General features: G+C 39.6%; 1 protein-coding gene across 1 annotated transcript in view; it reads right to left on the bottom strand.

Annotated features, from left to right (window-relative positions):
• LOC122804931 (natural resistance-associated macrophage protein 1-like) overlaps positions 1 to 14379 on the bottom strand; it is a 757143-nt gene that overhangs the window by 570553 nt on the left and 172211 nt on the right. The window contains exon 3 of the mRNA XM_044075149.1: positions 3898 to 4020. Within this exon, the coding sequence (XP_043931084.1) occupies positions 3898 to 4020 (123 nt within the window). The remainder of the gene's footprint in view (positions 1 to 3897; positions 4021 to 14379) is intronic.

Genomic DNA, 14379 nt, shown 5'->3' with positions numbered 1-14379 from the left:
CTTAGGCTTATAAATTCCCTAGGGCAGATAGCCTAGTATGAACCTATGAACCTATAATGCTCTTGTCAGGCATTTGGTTGACCATTCTGATCATAGTTTTAAATTCTGTATATCGAAACAGATAAAGGTAGATCAACAAGGTAGGATTACGGATACACATTTGGATATTTGTGAATTAAAATGGCAGCTTAGATTAAATGCACACAATTATCCTGGATTAAATGAGTATAGTACTATACTCATACATAAGAACATTAAACTAATATAATAATAATTTATTTTTTTTAGTTTTAGTATTCACATATAGGTTTAATTCCATGTGCAGTTTTGTACTTTTAACAATATTTTTGGTTTAAAATAAATATAATATATATATTTTTTTTATTTAAATCAAATTATATATATTTTTTCATTTAAATTTTTTTTAATTTATAGATGTGAGGTTTTCTATTTAAATAATGCAATTTATTTTTATATTTATAATATGTATTGTAAGGTAGTTAAATGACTGACAACACTGGTTGTGTTTTAAGTGTTTTAACTGAATTTTATAGAGATTTTAAACCTTAATTGTGTAACTCTTAGAGTCTAAATTGCTACAGTATAATTAATTCTGAAGAAGTCTGACATTTAGGAAGTGTTTTAAACAGGTCTTGTGAATGGTGTATTAATACATTGTGAATAAACATGTCTTGAGACAATAAAAATGGCATGAACTGGTGCATATGGACCTGCCTTCCTTGTTTTTTGGTCATATTAGTTGTGGACGTACTATTTTTGGTTACTGGGGCACTTGGTCAGGGAGAGATAGGTGAACATTGAGGTAGGAGCTTATTTACATCTCACTCAGGGAAAGTTTGTGGGGTGGTTGCCTTGTATGCAAAGTCCATTTAGATTTACAAGTGGAGCCTGGGGAACAATGCAGATGTTGTCTTCAAGTGGGGTGAAGCTGATGAGGTACTTTCACTAGTGGAAGTTGTAGAGGAATCGTGTGCTGATTTTAGTGTCTGCTTGAACCAGACACCCTTGAGAACATGGGTTGAACTTGGCTAGCCTTGTAAGGGCCTTGGGGCCATTAGTCTAGTAACCTCCTATGATCCTATGAACTGATATACACAGCCAAAGAGATACCCATTACATGCCAACCCCACTGGATGTAACGTAGAAAGAAAACAGTAGGCCCAAATTAGAAAAACTCTAAATATTGTAGCTCAGTCCTTGTACCTAGAGAAATAACTGTCCCATAGGGCTGTCACCTCTGAGAGAAAGAAAAGGCCAAGTGGGCATATGGGAGGGAAACTTGAAACTCCTTATTAATGGAAGATTCAAGTATATCACAGGTGAAAGTGTCACCTACTGTACTAGGAACACATTTTGTTAGCGTAATATAAAATCTATATACAACCATAGACTGATAGGCAATTTTGAGAGTCTGAAGTCATGATTTCAAAATAGCTTGCTTATCCTAAAAGAAAATTCTGTTTCTGTTGGTCATTATGTGGTTCCAAGGTAGCAGTTTTAATTTGTTTGGTGCTTCTTAGTTTTTGTACAGCTGGATACATAATTAAATGCAGGTAATTTTTTTCTTCTTTTTTTCTTTATATTTCTAAGTGCATATATCTTGTTAGGACCTTGGACTGGGTTGTGACTTAAATGGGTCCCTGGATAACTTAACTTACCTGGTTAACAAAGTACTGTATATATAGAAATATTTTTTAGCATTGGAGGTAAGGATTGCTCATAGAGGTGAAGGTCACACTGGACATGCATCTGCTACCTAGAGATAACTGCTAACATGCTAATGTGTTTTACTGAGTTTCACTCAGTTAGTCAACTTTTCATTTCATCAAAAAAGAAATCTAGTGATTAATTTCATCAAAACCTTTTCATTGAGACATTTGTGTTTTTGATTTCTGATGTCAGAAAAGGGTCTTATAAGCTGGGTGATTTTGTTTATATAAAAATCTAGGTGATTTTGACCTCTGTCTGTGCTTATTATGATGTGGAAAGTGCTTTGTACAGTTTCATGGTTACAAAAAGATTGAAGAGCAGTGGGGTAAGGAGATTTCTACTTCCCCACTGTTGTGTGATCTTGGAATTATTTGGATATGTAGGAGAGCTAAAGGACTGGGCCCTCTGAAAAATATTGTTTTGTTTGATTTTTAAGGCAGCGGAGTCAATATATTTGTGTGGATGGAATGGGTTATTTAGATTGTTAATTTTGCTGCAATTACATAAAACACATTTTATTTCTGCTTTGTAACAAATCCTTATTGTGACTTTCTGTATGGGACTTTTCTATCTTGCGTTGATGAGTTAGTACATAAATCCTTGACTGGCTCTTCTTTTTGATTGTGTCTTTATATTATAGTGTCAGAACCCCCTTCATATCAGAACACATGAGCATCATGAGATTAGTACTAGTGTTTGTAAGGTTGTTTCAATTTGTTTTTATCTAGCTCTCTAGGCAGTATTCCTTTCCAAGAACAAAATGTAGCAGGCATTTAAATTGTCTCTTTGGAGGGCATGATTACTATTATTTCATGGTCTTCGTGGTTTTATTGTTTTTTCTTTTTTTCCTAAGGATAAGACAGAAAAGATAACTTAGGACTGGTGATACTATTAATTTGTGTTCCATCAGCCATTTCCATAATTAAAGATTTCTTTTTCACTTGAAGTGTGAGTTTGCATACCTAGTGAAACCTGAATTAAAACTTCAGAGAAATGATTCAGCATTCTCTCTCTACTTCTTACACAGTGTGTGAAAATGTCTCACCTGACAGGTTTATATACTAACTTAAACTTTGTTCACCAAAGCTCTAAGCTGTGAAACACCTACTGCATTAAGGTTTGGGGTTCCTTTCTCCTGACGGTTTCCTTGTTTGGTGAATAGTATTCCAGGTGTGCTGGTACTTACCTCCATAAAGACAGTGCCTCTAGAAATAGTTGCTAGGGGACATACATAATAGCACAGGTTGTTTCAAGCAATATAAAATGCCAACAAATAGCCTTATTTTTTTATTTTTTGTCATCATCTACTGATTCAGATCCTTGGCTTTACCCATAGCTCTTTCTTTGCCTGGGGTCATTACATCTTGTTGGGGGGGTCCTGGAAATTTGTCTTCACTGGGTGGGTCTCATCCTTCTATATGGGACTCCTCAAGGTCATTTGGCTATAAACAGCCCCCAACCAAGGAAAGGAACAGAGAAGCTTGTGCCATCTTACTGTGGCTAAGTGGATTTTTAGTTAACCCTTACCTTACCTGATGAATTGGGCTGACATTCCATTGATGGACACAATGGCAGTGAAAGGGGAATGCCTCCACATATGTGATGTCTTGCCTACCTTTGGCCATGCTTTACTGTCGCACTGGATTTTATCATAGCACTAATATCACTACCAGTGCTTGAAAAATCAGCTGCATAATCCCGGCACATCACCATACCCTTCAATCCCAAACCCTGAAGGGGTGAGCAGGCAGTGCCACATCATATCTCTGTATCAGCTCCTAAATGTACTTGAGCCAATAGCTGAACTTGGGCTTCTGCATGAATGGAGCTGGCTGGCTGGTTAGTCCTAACTTTGCAGCATACTGGAAGCTGGTAGCAATATATGGCAGCCATGATATACATCATACAGATATCTTGACATTGGAAGTGTGGAATTTCATACTATGCATAACCAGGTGTGAATAATGTTGAGTTCTGCAGTTCTTCTATTGTTGGATTCTTTTTGCAGTTTCACTGGATTTCCCTTTGCTGCTGTATAGCATGTGAGCTCATAGACATTTTTCAAACCATGTATATTATTCTTGGTAATGTGCTTAGCAATTTTATTCAGATTCTTATGAAGTATCAACAGTCTCCTTTATGTAGAAACTCTTCAGAATGCCTTACCTTGAATCCAGCAGCAGCACCTGACTGCAGATCTGACTCGATGTTTCCTGGATCTAAGAAGGCAATGCTCATAAGGAATCCTGGACCCGTGAAAGCCCATAGCTTTCGAAAACTGAACCCTGGCTGCAGGAAAACCAAAGACAAAATGCTCATAATATGAAATGCTGACTGTTTGATGGTCTTAAGACATGCTAAATGAAACAAATTACCTTTAACTACTTGAAATTTCAAACCAGACATTTATAAAAGTGGGGTTACATTGGCAGTGCAATCAAAAGTAATTATAACCATTTCTAGAAAGGGCAGATTTTGCATATTATGGACATTAGACTGGGTAATGGTGTGTGAACAGTACAAAGTCATCTTTTATCTACTGCTAATAACCAAACACACTAGTGTATACTTAGGAATCAACAGGGGGAAAACACCAGCAGAAAACAAGCAAATGATTCCAGTCCGATCACAAAAAACAATAACTTTATATTTGTCTTTCTATGTGCTACAGTTTATTCTCCACCAAACATTACACTATCCAGTTGTAGAAAAGGGAAGATCATCTTGAGTGACTAAGTTTCATCAGTGTATGATGGATGCTGGATATACTGGTAGTTCTCTATACAAGTAAACATTACACGTGAAGCTGGTGTAGTGGTTAAGTTATTTACTTTACAAACACAAGGTACAGGGTTTGACTCTCACATGAGGTAATTGGCTAGATGGCTCACAACAGCAGTTAGCCTAGTACTAATCTATAAACCTTGTCAATGCAAGGAAAAAACTCAAAGTAAAATAAAAGACCAACCTTTTCTGCTTTCAAATCTGGGCTGCTAGAGAGGCTTACTGTGTATTTTATATGAATGCATCCGTATGAAAGTACAATAACTAAATAACAAATGTATTCTAACCTCCTGAGTACACTAAACAATTTTGCATATGGCATAATGTAGAATTAAATGATAATTGACAGAAATTTCTCAAATGCCTTAGCTAAAGGGTGCTACATACATGAGAAAGTACAACAAAAAAGACCAAAAACCTTGTTCTGTACTGCAGGGTTACTACAAAAAAAGCTATGTTGTCACTTTCAGGGTAGCAGACAATCTAAGAAAGGGATAACTCAATGAGAACCAATTTATCAATTCCTTCTCATCAAGGTCGCTCTTTTTAAAATGTCCTATATATATAATGAGCTCATACAATCACAGATGGAGGGAAGCAGTCTCATACACTCCATTTGACAGTGTTTCAAATGTTTCCATTGCTCGGCCAGATAATCGCTGCAAACTATTTACTGCAACACAAAGTGGTGAGCATTTTTATTCCTTACATCTGACTTGGAACATCTTTGGACAGTAAATGAATAAACCTCCAATAAAACCCTGTCACTGTTGAGACACAAATGCTAGTCACATTTGTATCTATATATTCACAAATATACATATAAACTAGATTATAAAAAGTTTAAAATCATACTGGCATTGACAGGCAATCTTGCATCCAAAACCAAAGTACTAATGAGGAGCAATCCTGCTTAGCTTCCAAGATCAGATACATTTAAGTGGGAATGGCTGTAGCTAATTTTTAATCACTTGAATTCTGAATCAGATTTAATACTTATGTTCATTTAGACCAGGGAAGGTGCTGGCTGGTAACTCTAGCTAACAGTCTAATTCTCTATTATCCAGTTTTGCCTCAATGTCATAAACCCTGTTTGAAACAACAGCCATGTAAAGTACATAAAATAGAATTTTTTTAAAATCTGTGTAAATCTTAGAGTGCCTATATAATGCATCACATTCTTCATATTTTTTATGGAATACAAGTCCAATATGTGCAGCTGCAGTTCCCTTCTTGTATGCTCTACATGGAATGCATTACAATTAGAACAACTAGATACATAAACCACACTCTCAATGAAACAAGTATAGTGTTCATTGTTACCATATACCATATTTGTTTTCATATGAGTGTAAAAGGGACTATTAGCAACACATCATCTTCTTTCGTCTTTTCAGGGGTCGCCACAGCGGAACTCTGATCTGCTAATGATTTGCAGTAGATTTTTTTGGTGCCGAGGTGCCAGCCTGATGTCCAACCTTCAACGAAGGCACACCCATTCATGCATGTCTTTTGAATGCCACTCGACCACGGGGGGGACATGCAAATTCCACACAGCAGGTGCTCCAGCCGAGAGTCGAATGGGAGAGCCTCTTGCTGTGAGGTGACAACGCTACCACTGCACCTTATAGAAACCACAAGGGTGAGTATCTTTTGGCTTTCTCGTCTGAACACCAATGCCATTTATTATAACATCTACATCTGTTTCAAAGAGGGACTGCAGATTATCAGTTTTAAAGTGTGTTTTTTTCAACAGTCACATTCTTAATCAATTCATGCATCTCTAAGATGTCCTATGTTTTTTAACAAGCTTTTAAAATTTAGTGTCTCTATACAAAGCTCTATCCCCATGCAAATAATGTTGGATCTCAGAATTATATTGTCATGTTCTTGGGGTAACACATTATTGCAAGGAAGAGGTGTTCATCTAGTGAACCTGTTGGAGATAAATAACCTCACTGACTACGTATTAACCAGAAAACCCCTCAAGACATATATCTCACTAAGTAGCATAATGTTACTGACAAATCCCTTATCTTCAATGCAAATATGAAACATTCTTATAGCTTTTCTTTAACTGGGTTCAACTTCAGGTAATTTGAATATCCACTGTTATAGCTCAAAAATGTATTACTGTAACATGGTTTGTGGTACAAATGTATATGGATATTCCAGGACTGTTTTACTTTATAAATTTCAGTGCTAGAAATAGTATGCATGCATCTGTAAACTCCATGGTAAAGTGCAAGTAAGTAATAGCAGTAGTAGTATGGTTCATATAATTAGGAAAATGCTGCAATGTATCTGCAGTTCCAACTCAGCCAAGCTCCTCGTGGTCCTGCAGAGTGGTGCTAGCAGCAGAGAGATGAAAAAGAGTGATTGCTACCTGATTCAAGTATTCTTTGCTACCTTTACATTAGCGACTGCTTTTTCTCGCCGAAAAGCGAGTTTGTAACTGCTGTACTACTTAATTAAGCTTGTTATTGCTTTTTGCTTACCTGCACTTTAAAGTCATTGTTTGCTGTTTAATTTAACTGTTGAGGCTGCCCACTCAAGTGCGTTAGCCTGTGCAAAGCATTTACTGTGTTTTCCTGCTATCCGTTACTGTCTTGAAAAAAAAAAAGAAAAAAAACAAAAAATATATCCTGGTTTCCCACTTTTTCTGAGCTAGAATAGTCCTGAATTCAGGTTTTGCTCTATTCTGGACTTTAGTACAAGTTCTTGTGTTGCCCATATCCTTATTTGGATAGGAGGAAGCTTTTCTGTTCATCAGTGAGAGTGGGGAGATTTGAGCAGCCTATCTGTCCCTGGAGGAGTGGTCTCAGCCCAGAAACTAGTTGTTTATTGGCAGTTTTGGGCTAATTCCTAGCTCTTTCATGTCCCCTTCTTAAAAACCCACTTTTTGTGCTTGTTCCGACTCAGCCAAGCTCCTCGTGGTCCTGCAGAGTGGTGCTAGCAGCAGAGAGACGAAAAAGAGTGACTGCTACCTGATTTAAGTATTCTTTGCTACCTTTACATTAGCGACTGCATTTTCTCACCGAGAAGCGAGTTTGTAACTCCTGTACTACTTAATCAAGCTTGTTATTGCATTTTTGCTTACCTGCACTTTAAAGTCATTGTTTGCTGTTTAATTTAACTGTTGAGGCTGCCCACTCAAGTGCGCTAGCCTGTGCAAAGCATTTACTGTGTTTTCCTGCTATCTGTTACTGTCTTGAAAAAAAAAGAAAAAAACAAAAAATATATCCTGGTTTCCCACTTTTTCTGAGCTAGAATAGTCCTGAATTCAGGTTTTGCTCTATTCTGGACTTTAGTAGAAGTTCCTGTGTTGCCCATATCCTTACTTGGATAGGAGGAAGCTTTTCTGTTCATCAGTAAGTGTGGGGAGCTTTGAGCAGCCTATCTGTCTCTGGAGGAGTGGTTTCAGCCCAGAAACTAGTTGTTTATTGGCAGTTTTGGGCTAATTCCTAGCTCTTTCAAGTCCCCTGCTTAAAAACCCACTTTTTGTGCTTGTTCCGACTCAGCCAAGCTCCTCGTGGTCCTGCAGAGTGGTGCTAGCAGCAGAGAGATGAAAAAGAGTGACTGCTACCTGATTTAAGTATTCTTTGCTACCTTTACATTAGCGACTGCATTTTCTCGCTGAGAAGCGAGTTTGTAACTGCTGTACTACTTAATTAAGCTTGTTATTGCATTTTTGCTTACCTGCACTTTAAAGTCATTGTTTGCTGTTTAATTTAACTGTTGAGGCTGCCCACTCAAGTGCGCTAGCCTGTGCAAAGCATTTACTGTGTTTTCGTGCTATCTGTTACTGTCTTGAAAAAAAAAGAAAAAAACAAAAAAAAAATATCCTTGTTTCCCGCCTTTTCTGAGCTAGAATAGTCCTGAATTCAGATTTTGCTGTATTGTGGACTTTAGTCCAAGTTCCTGTGTTGCCCATATCCTTACTTGGATAGGAGGAAGCTTCTCTGTTCACCAGTAAGAGTGGGGAGCTTTGAGCAGCCTATCTGTCCCTGGAGGAGTGGTCTCAGCCCAGAAACTAGTTGTTTATTGGCAGTTTTGGGCTAATTCCTAGCTCTTTCAAGTCCCCTGCTTAAAAACTTGCTTTAGCGCAGTTTTGCATGATTTTGCGCATAGCGCAGCATCGGGCAGTGCCGCTTAAACAGGTTTAAACTATTCTCGGCTCCACAAAGTCTTCTCTTCATTTTTTCCCTTAGAACTGCTCTAAATCTCAAAAAAGCACTCTAGTTTCATTGTAAAGCTTGGCACTTGTTCATATAAGTAATCTTACAGGTAAACACTAATAAACTTAAGCACTACACCCTCTTATACTCCTTTTAAGTATTTGCTCCCTATTGGTACTTTCCAGTCAGTCAATAAGTAGTTCCCTATACTTTTCAGGCATGTCCAAAGGCCAGTTTTGGGTTTACTCCCCACTCCAGCTGGTGAATCTGGGAATCTTGAGGCAATGTTACAACTGCCTTATGTACACAGACCACTCTTTCCTCCTCCCAACAAGCTCAAACATATGTGAGAGATGCAACTATATAGCCAAACTGGAGGCTGAGCTCTCTCAACCCAGTACTGGCACAGCCGGTCAGGAGGAAAAGGTAATCACACACACCACAAATCCAGTCTCACATAGACCCATCGCATCAGCAAACCAAACACATAAACACACAAAAACATACTCGGAGCCTCTAAACAAAAATCTGTCTAAGCAGCAGAGACCTCTAAAGCAGACATCCAAGCAACCCCCACCATGCAACAATATCCATGTAACACATAGCTCACAAAGTCAGTGTGCCTCACAGTCACAGCCCTTAAGGTCAAACAACACACCGAATACACTTGTAATAGGTGACTCTGTTGTCAGACACACTGACGTCCCACTCACCAGACTGAATAAGGAGAAGGTCACTGTAAGCTGCCTGTTGGGTGCCAGGATCCGCCACATAACACATGCACTCAGGTCACTCCAAAGTAAGTACAAATATGACTCCATCATTGTCCATGCTGGTGTGAATGACCTGAGACGTACCTCCCTGGACTACATGAAAAAAGACAGAGAGGAGCTCTCTGATCATGTAGGCCAGGCCGGTATGATCCTGACCTTGAGTAGCATCTTGCCCTCACCAAGAATGATGCCACAGTATAAAGACGAAATGATCATTTTTAACAATTGGCTAAAGTATTGGTGTCATTCAAAGGGGATCCAGTGTCTGTCAGCCTGGGATGACATGCTCAACAAGCCACGTTGCTTCGCTAGGGATGGCTTGCACCTGTCACCCCTGGGTTTTCAAATACTGGCAAAGACTCTTGCCTCCCCCACAGTGCCTTTTTTAGGCAAGGCTCAAAAGACAAACTCACCTCCATAGACAACACAAAGAAAAAAAAAAACTAAGGGTAATGCTGCTCAACGCCAGAAGTCTAAACCTCAAGATGCACGCACTCAAGACACTCCTCAGTATGGAGAATATCAATGTCTGTGCAGTAACAGAAACCTGGTTCAAGGCTCCTGAAAGCACCTCAGCACTACCAGGTTATACTTCATGCCATGCTTTTCGGCAACAAAACTTGGACAGAACCACAAAAGGAGGGGGGGGTATCCATATTCATTAAAGATACCCACACCTCCAGGTTAGTGGCACTGCACGAAGCATCAGAGACCATCCATGTGCAACTAACAGTGGGCAAAACTGCCTTTCAGTTTGTAGCCTGCTACAGACCACCCTCCCAAACACAGGAACCTCACTCAGCTTTCCTGAGAACACAGGAAAATATGAAGGTCTCTCCAAACACCATTATATTGGGTGACTTCAACTACCCAAACATTGATTGGGAAAACTACTCAAGCCCAAACACCCTCGCCCAACAGTTCCTAGAATTTATAAACTCAAATGCTATGGAACAACTGGTCACCACTCCCACAAGAGGGGAAAATGGGGTCTCTATGTTCCACACCAGAGGTATACCCCTCATTGGCAAGATCAGACCATAAATTAATCTCACTGGACATCCATATTCCATCCACACCCCCAGCCAAGGAAACCACGGTGAAGAACTTCTCAAAAGCAAACCACACTTCTCAAAACTGAAGTAGAATCCTTCAAAGGCCCCGGGCCAGTGGAAACTACAGCCCAAAATGCAGAATCCTTTACAAAAGCATTCTATGGACACCTACAGGAATGCATGGAGCATGCTATCCCAAATAAAACCAAGACTCACTCCTCCAAAGGCAGGAGACCTGTCTGGTGGACCCCGGCCATAAATAAGCTATATAACAGAAGGAGGAAGCTACTACATGATAGAGCAAAATCCCAAAAGGGGAAGGCGTCTCTGATCAGTACTAGCAAGAAACTACGATCCCTCATAAAATCATCTAAAGCCAGCTTTGAAAGAAAAATTGCACAAGACACTAAAGATAATCACAAGGCCTTCTTTAGTTATGTCAGGAACCTGGGAGGCAACTCCCAGAAATGCTCTGAGTTAGTGCAAAATGACAAAAAATACACTGAACCCACAGACATTGCCAACATTCTGGCAGAAAGGTTCAGTGCAAACTCCCCCCCCCCCTTCCCCTCTAAAAGAGCAAATGTCTATCCCATCAGAATGTAGCCACCTTGTGATCACAGATGCACAGGTGAGAGCTGCCCTCTCCAAAGCAAAAAACACAGCATCAATGGGACCAGACGGTGTCCCAGGCTGCGTCTTACATGAGCTCCAAGAAGAACTAAACCCTCACATAAAGACACTGTTCAATCTCAGCCTTACTACAGGATATGTACCCAAGGAATGGCGTACAGCAACAGTGGTCCCGGTCCACAAAGGTGGTGCCACAATGGACCCCGGAAACTATCGCCCTATAAGCCTGACTAGCCTGGTCTGCAAGGCTATGGAGCATATCATCATGGAAATCATAAACAGAGACACTGGGAACCTCCAGACACTGGATCCTACCCAACTCAGCTTTGTTAAGGGCAGATATTGCTTCTTGAACCTGGTTGACTTCTTTGAAACTGTTACCAAAGCCATAGATGAAGGGAAGGTAGTCCACACAGCCTACCTGGACCTTGCAAAAGCCTTCGACACAATACCCCACTCGGGCATCATAAATAAGCTCACTATCTTAAATATCAACCCCTATATCACAAGATGGGTTGCAAACTGGCTCAGGGATAGAACCCACATGGTCAGAATTGCAGGTGCCATGTCAGACTCTAAACCAGTTACAAGTGGCATCCCACAAGGCTCAGTTCTGGGACCTCTCTTGTTTGGTATATATTTCTCTGAGGTACAGGCTAACACGGGTCGACTATGGCTGACAAAGTTCGCAGATGACTTCAAACTGGGTACCATAATCGACTCTCTGGCTGACATGAGTATCCTCCAAAAGGTTCTCACAGAGACGGTTAACTGGTGCCAGAGCCATGGCCTAAAGCTAAATTCCAAAAAGTGCATTGTCATCACCTTTGGGAAAAAGAAAGTGCCCACAAATTACCACATAGGTGGTAATCCATTAAGTACGGATGAAGTAATTAGGGACTTGGGGACCCAAGTAGATATTAATCTCTCCTTTGACAATCACATTGCCAAAGTAGTTAGAAAGACCTTCTATATAGCCCACCTTATCATGAAAGGGTTCACATCTAGATCAAGAGAGATCATTGTGCCCCTCTACTCATCACTTATCAGGCCCATAATTGAATACAATGCCCCATTTGGGATGTACCATACCCAACACCTGCAGCAACTGGAAAGACCCCAAAAGTACCTCACTAAGAGGATCAAGGGACTCAAACAGATGCCCTATGCAGTTCAGCTAAAGAAACTCCAACTCTACTCAATTGCATACCGCCTACTCAGAGGCAATCTGTGTCTGACGTATAAAGCCATGTCCAACCCTGAATTAATGGACATGCTCCACCTCAAGAAATCCAAATCCCTTAGAGCTACACACTCCAGGGACTTGAACCTCTGTACAGAAATAAATAGGACATGCTGGAGGGACAGATTCATATCCCAGAGGCTCCCCTCACTCTGGAACAAAATCCCAATCCATGTTAGGCAGAGCCCCTCACTGACCCTATTCAAGAGAAATCTTGACGAGTGGATGGGAGATCGTAAGTTTACCCCTGGGATCTCTTCTGTGTCCTTGCTAGACAGAGGTACAGTAAACTAACCTTAATATGGCTACCTTCTGTGACCTACTATACAGAGGCACAGTCAACTAATCTAAAAGGGTGGCGAAATCCAAACACACTCTGGCTAGGCTTATAAGTGCCCTAGGGCAGATAGCCTAGTATCAACCTATGAACCTCTACACGAAAAAATATATTATCTACATGATATGGATACAGCACCAGATAAGGGATAGAATAGAGTTATATGAACATGCTTCCATTGTGCCAAAAAATGTTAGCAAATGTTGGACCCTACAGGCTTCCATTGCCACTCCTGATGTTTGACAAAACTAGTTTTCCTGAATTACAGAACATTTATTCTCAAAATCAGAGACAGAAATCATTGTATCATAGCCAACTTATCTTCAACACCTACACTTCATAATTCTGTGATTTGGAATATCCCATCCTTCTGGGGAATCATATTACAGAGGGATTTGAAATCCAGAGTAATAAGAAGATCCCCTTGAATCTACAATAGCAGTTCTGAGTTTGTCTATAAGATCAAAAGAATCATTCCCATATGGGGTATCCAGACCGGAAAAGGGTTCAGCATTTTCTTTACTATTAACGCCATGTGTTTAGTTTTGGACCCTGCCATTGTTCTGATTGCCTTAAAAGACAAATTCATCTCATTCCCACATAGCTTAGGAATTCTAAACATTTTTAGGAATAACTGGATTAGAAACCACACACAAATCCTATTCAGCATCAGTGATAATCCCTTCCAATAGCAGGCATGACAACTGGTTATCCTTAGTGTAATATAATGTATTCAGGTAGGCTCACTCCCATCAAAACTGCTTTGTAAATGGGGGTTTCCTTCATGTGAATGCATGAAAGCAGATAGATGTGTTAGTCTTCTTGCTTAAACTGTTACAAAGAGTTTTGGTAAGATAAGTCAAAAAGCAATTTTAGGGCTAGTTCTCAATGAGCCATTTCTAATCCATATTGTCATCAGTAACATAGAATTAATTTTTAAAACATGACTTTAGCATAGTGAGGAAGAATTCCTGGGCTAAATGCAGAAGCTGAGTAGATGTCATGTACATTTCCCAAACAGAATAAAGGTTCTGAGCTGCTAATGATCTGTATTGGGTTTGATTCCCTTAATCTGAATCTGTCTACTTGTAAGTGAACAAATCAATTAACCAGAGAGTGCTCCCAAGTTACCCTGAAAAATTGGCACTTGTACCTAGTGATTTTACCCATTTAACTCAGAAATAAAATAACAAAAAAATGCTAACTGGCATATGACACACACGGCTCCTTAAAGGAATGTATATAACACATCAACCATGAAAAATTATTTGTGATCTAATTAAAAAACAGCAGCAGTGTCATCAAACATACAATATTTCACCCTGTCAGGATTATCCACGTGTCCTTCTCACTGGAGATTTCTGTGGCATTAGTAGAGGACATGAGAAGTGTCCCTAAAAGCATTAGTTTAAGATTATTGCCATGGACTTTTATGAATGTTATTGATAAGCATGCACACAGCGTTTCCAAATATTACTCCAGATGGAATTTATCACATAGATATCCCTTAAATTACGAAAACAGCATTCAGACCAATTGACACTTAAGGTTCTGCTCTAAGCCTTGAATTAAACATGTAACCACAGACTTATAGCTGCACATAATGAACTGCAAAGTATAATGTGAAATACAATAGAAAGCACTA

Source organism: Protopterus annectens, chromosome 6.part0 (assembly GCF_019279795.1).
Source record: "Protopterus annectens isolate FY-2018-M chromosome 6.part0, PAN1.0, whole genome shotgun sequence".
In the NCBI taxonomy this organism is placed as follows: Eukaryota; Metazoa; Chordata; order Ceratodontiformes; family Protopteridae; genus Protopterus; species Protopterus annectens.
The sequence above is the reverse complement of the archived record's forward strand: the minus strand, read 5'-3'. Positions and strand labels throughout refer to the sequence as shown.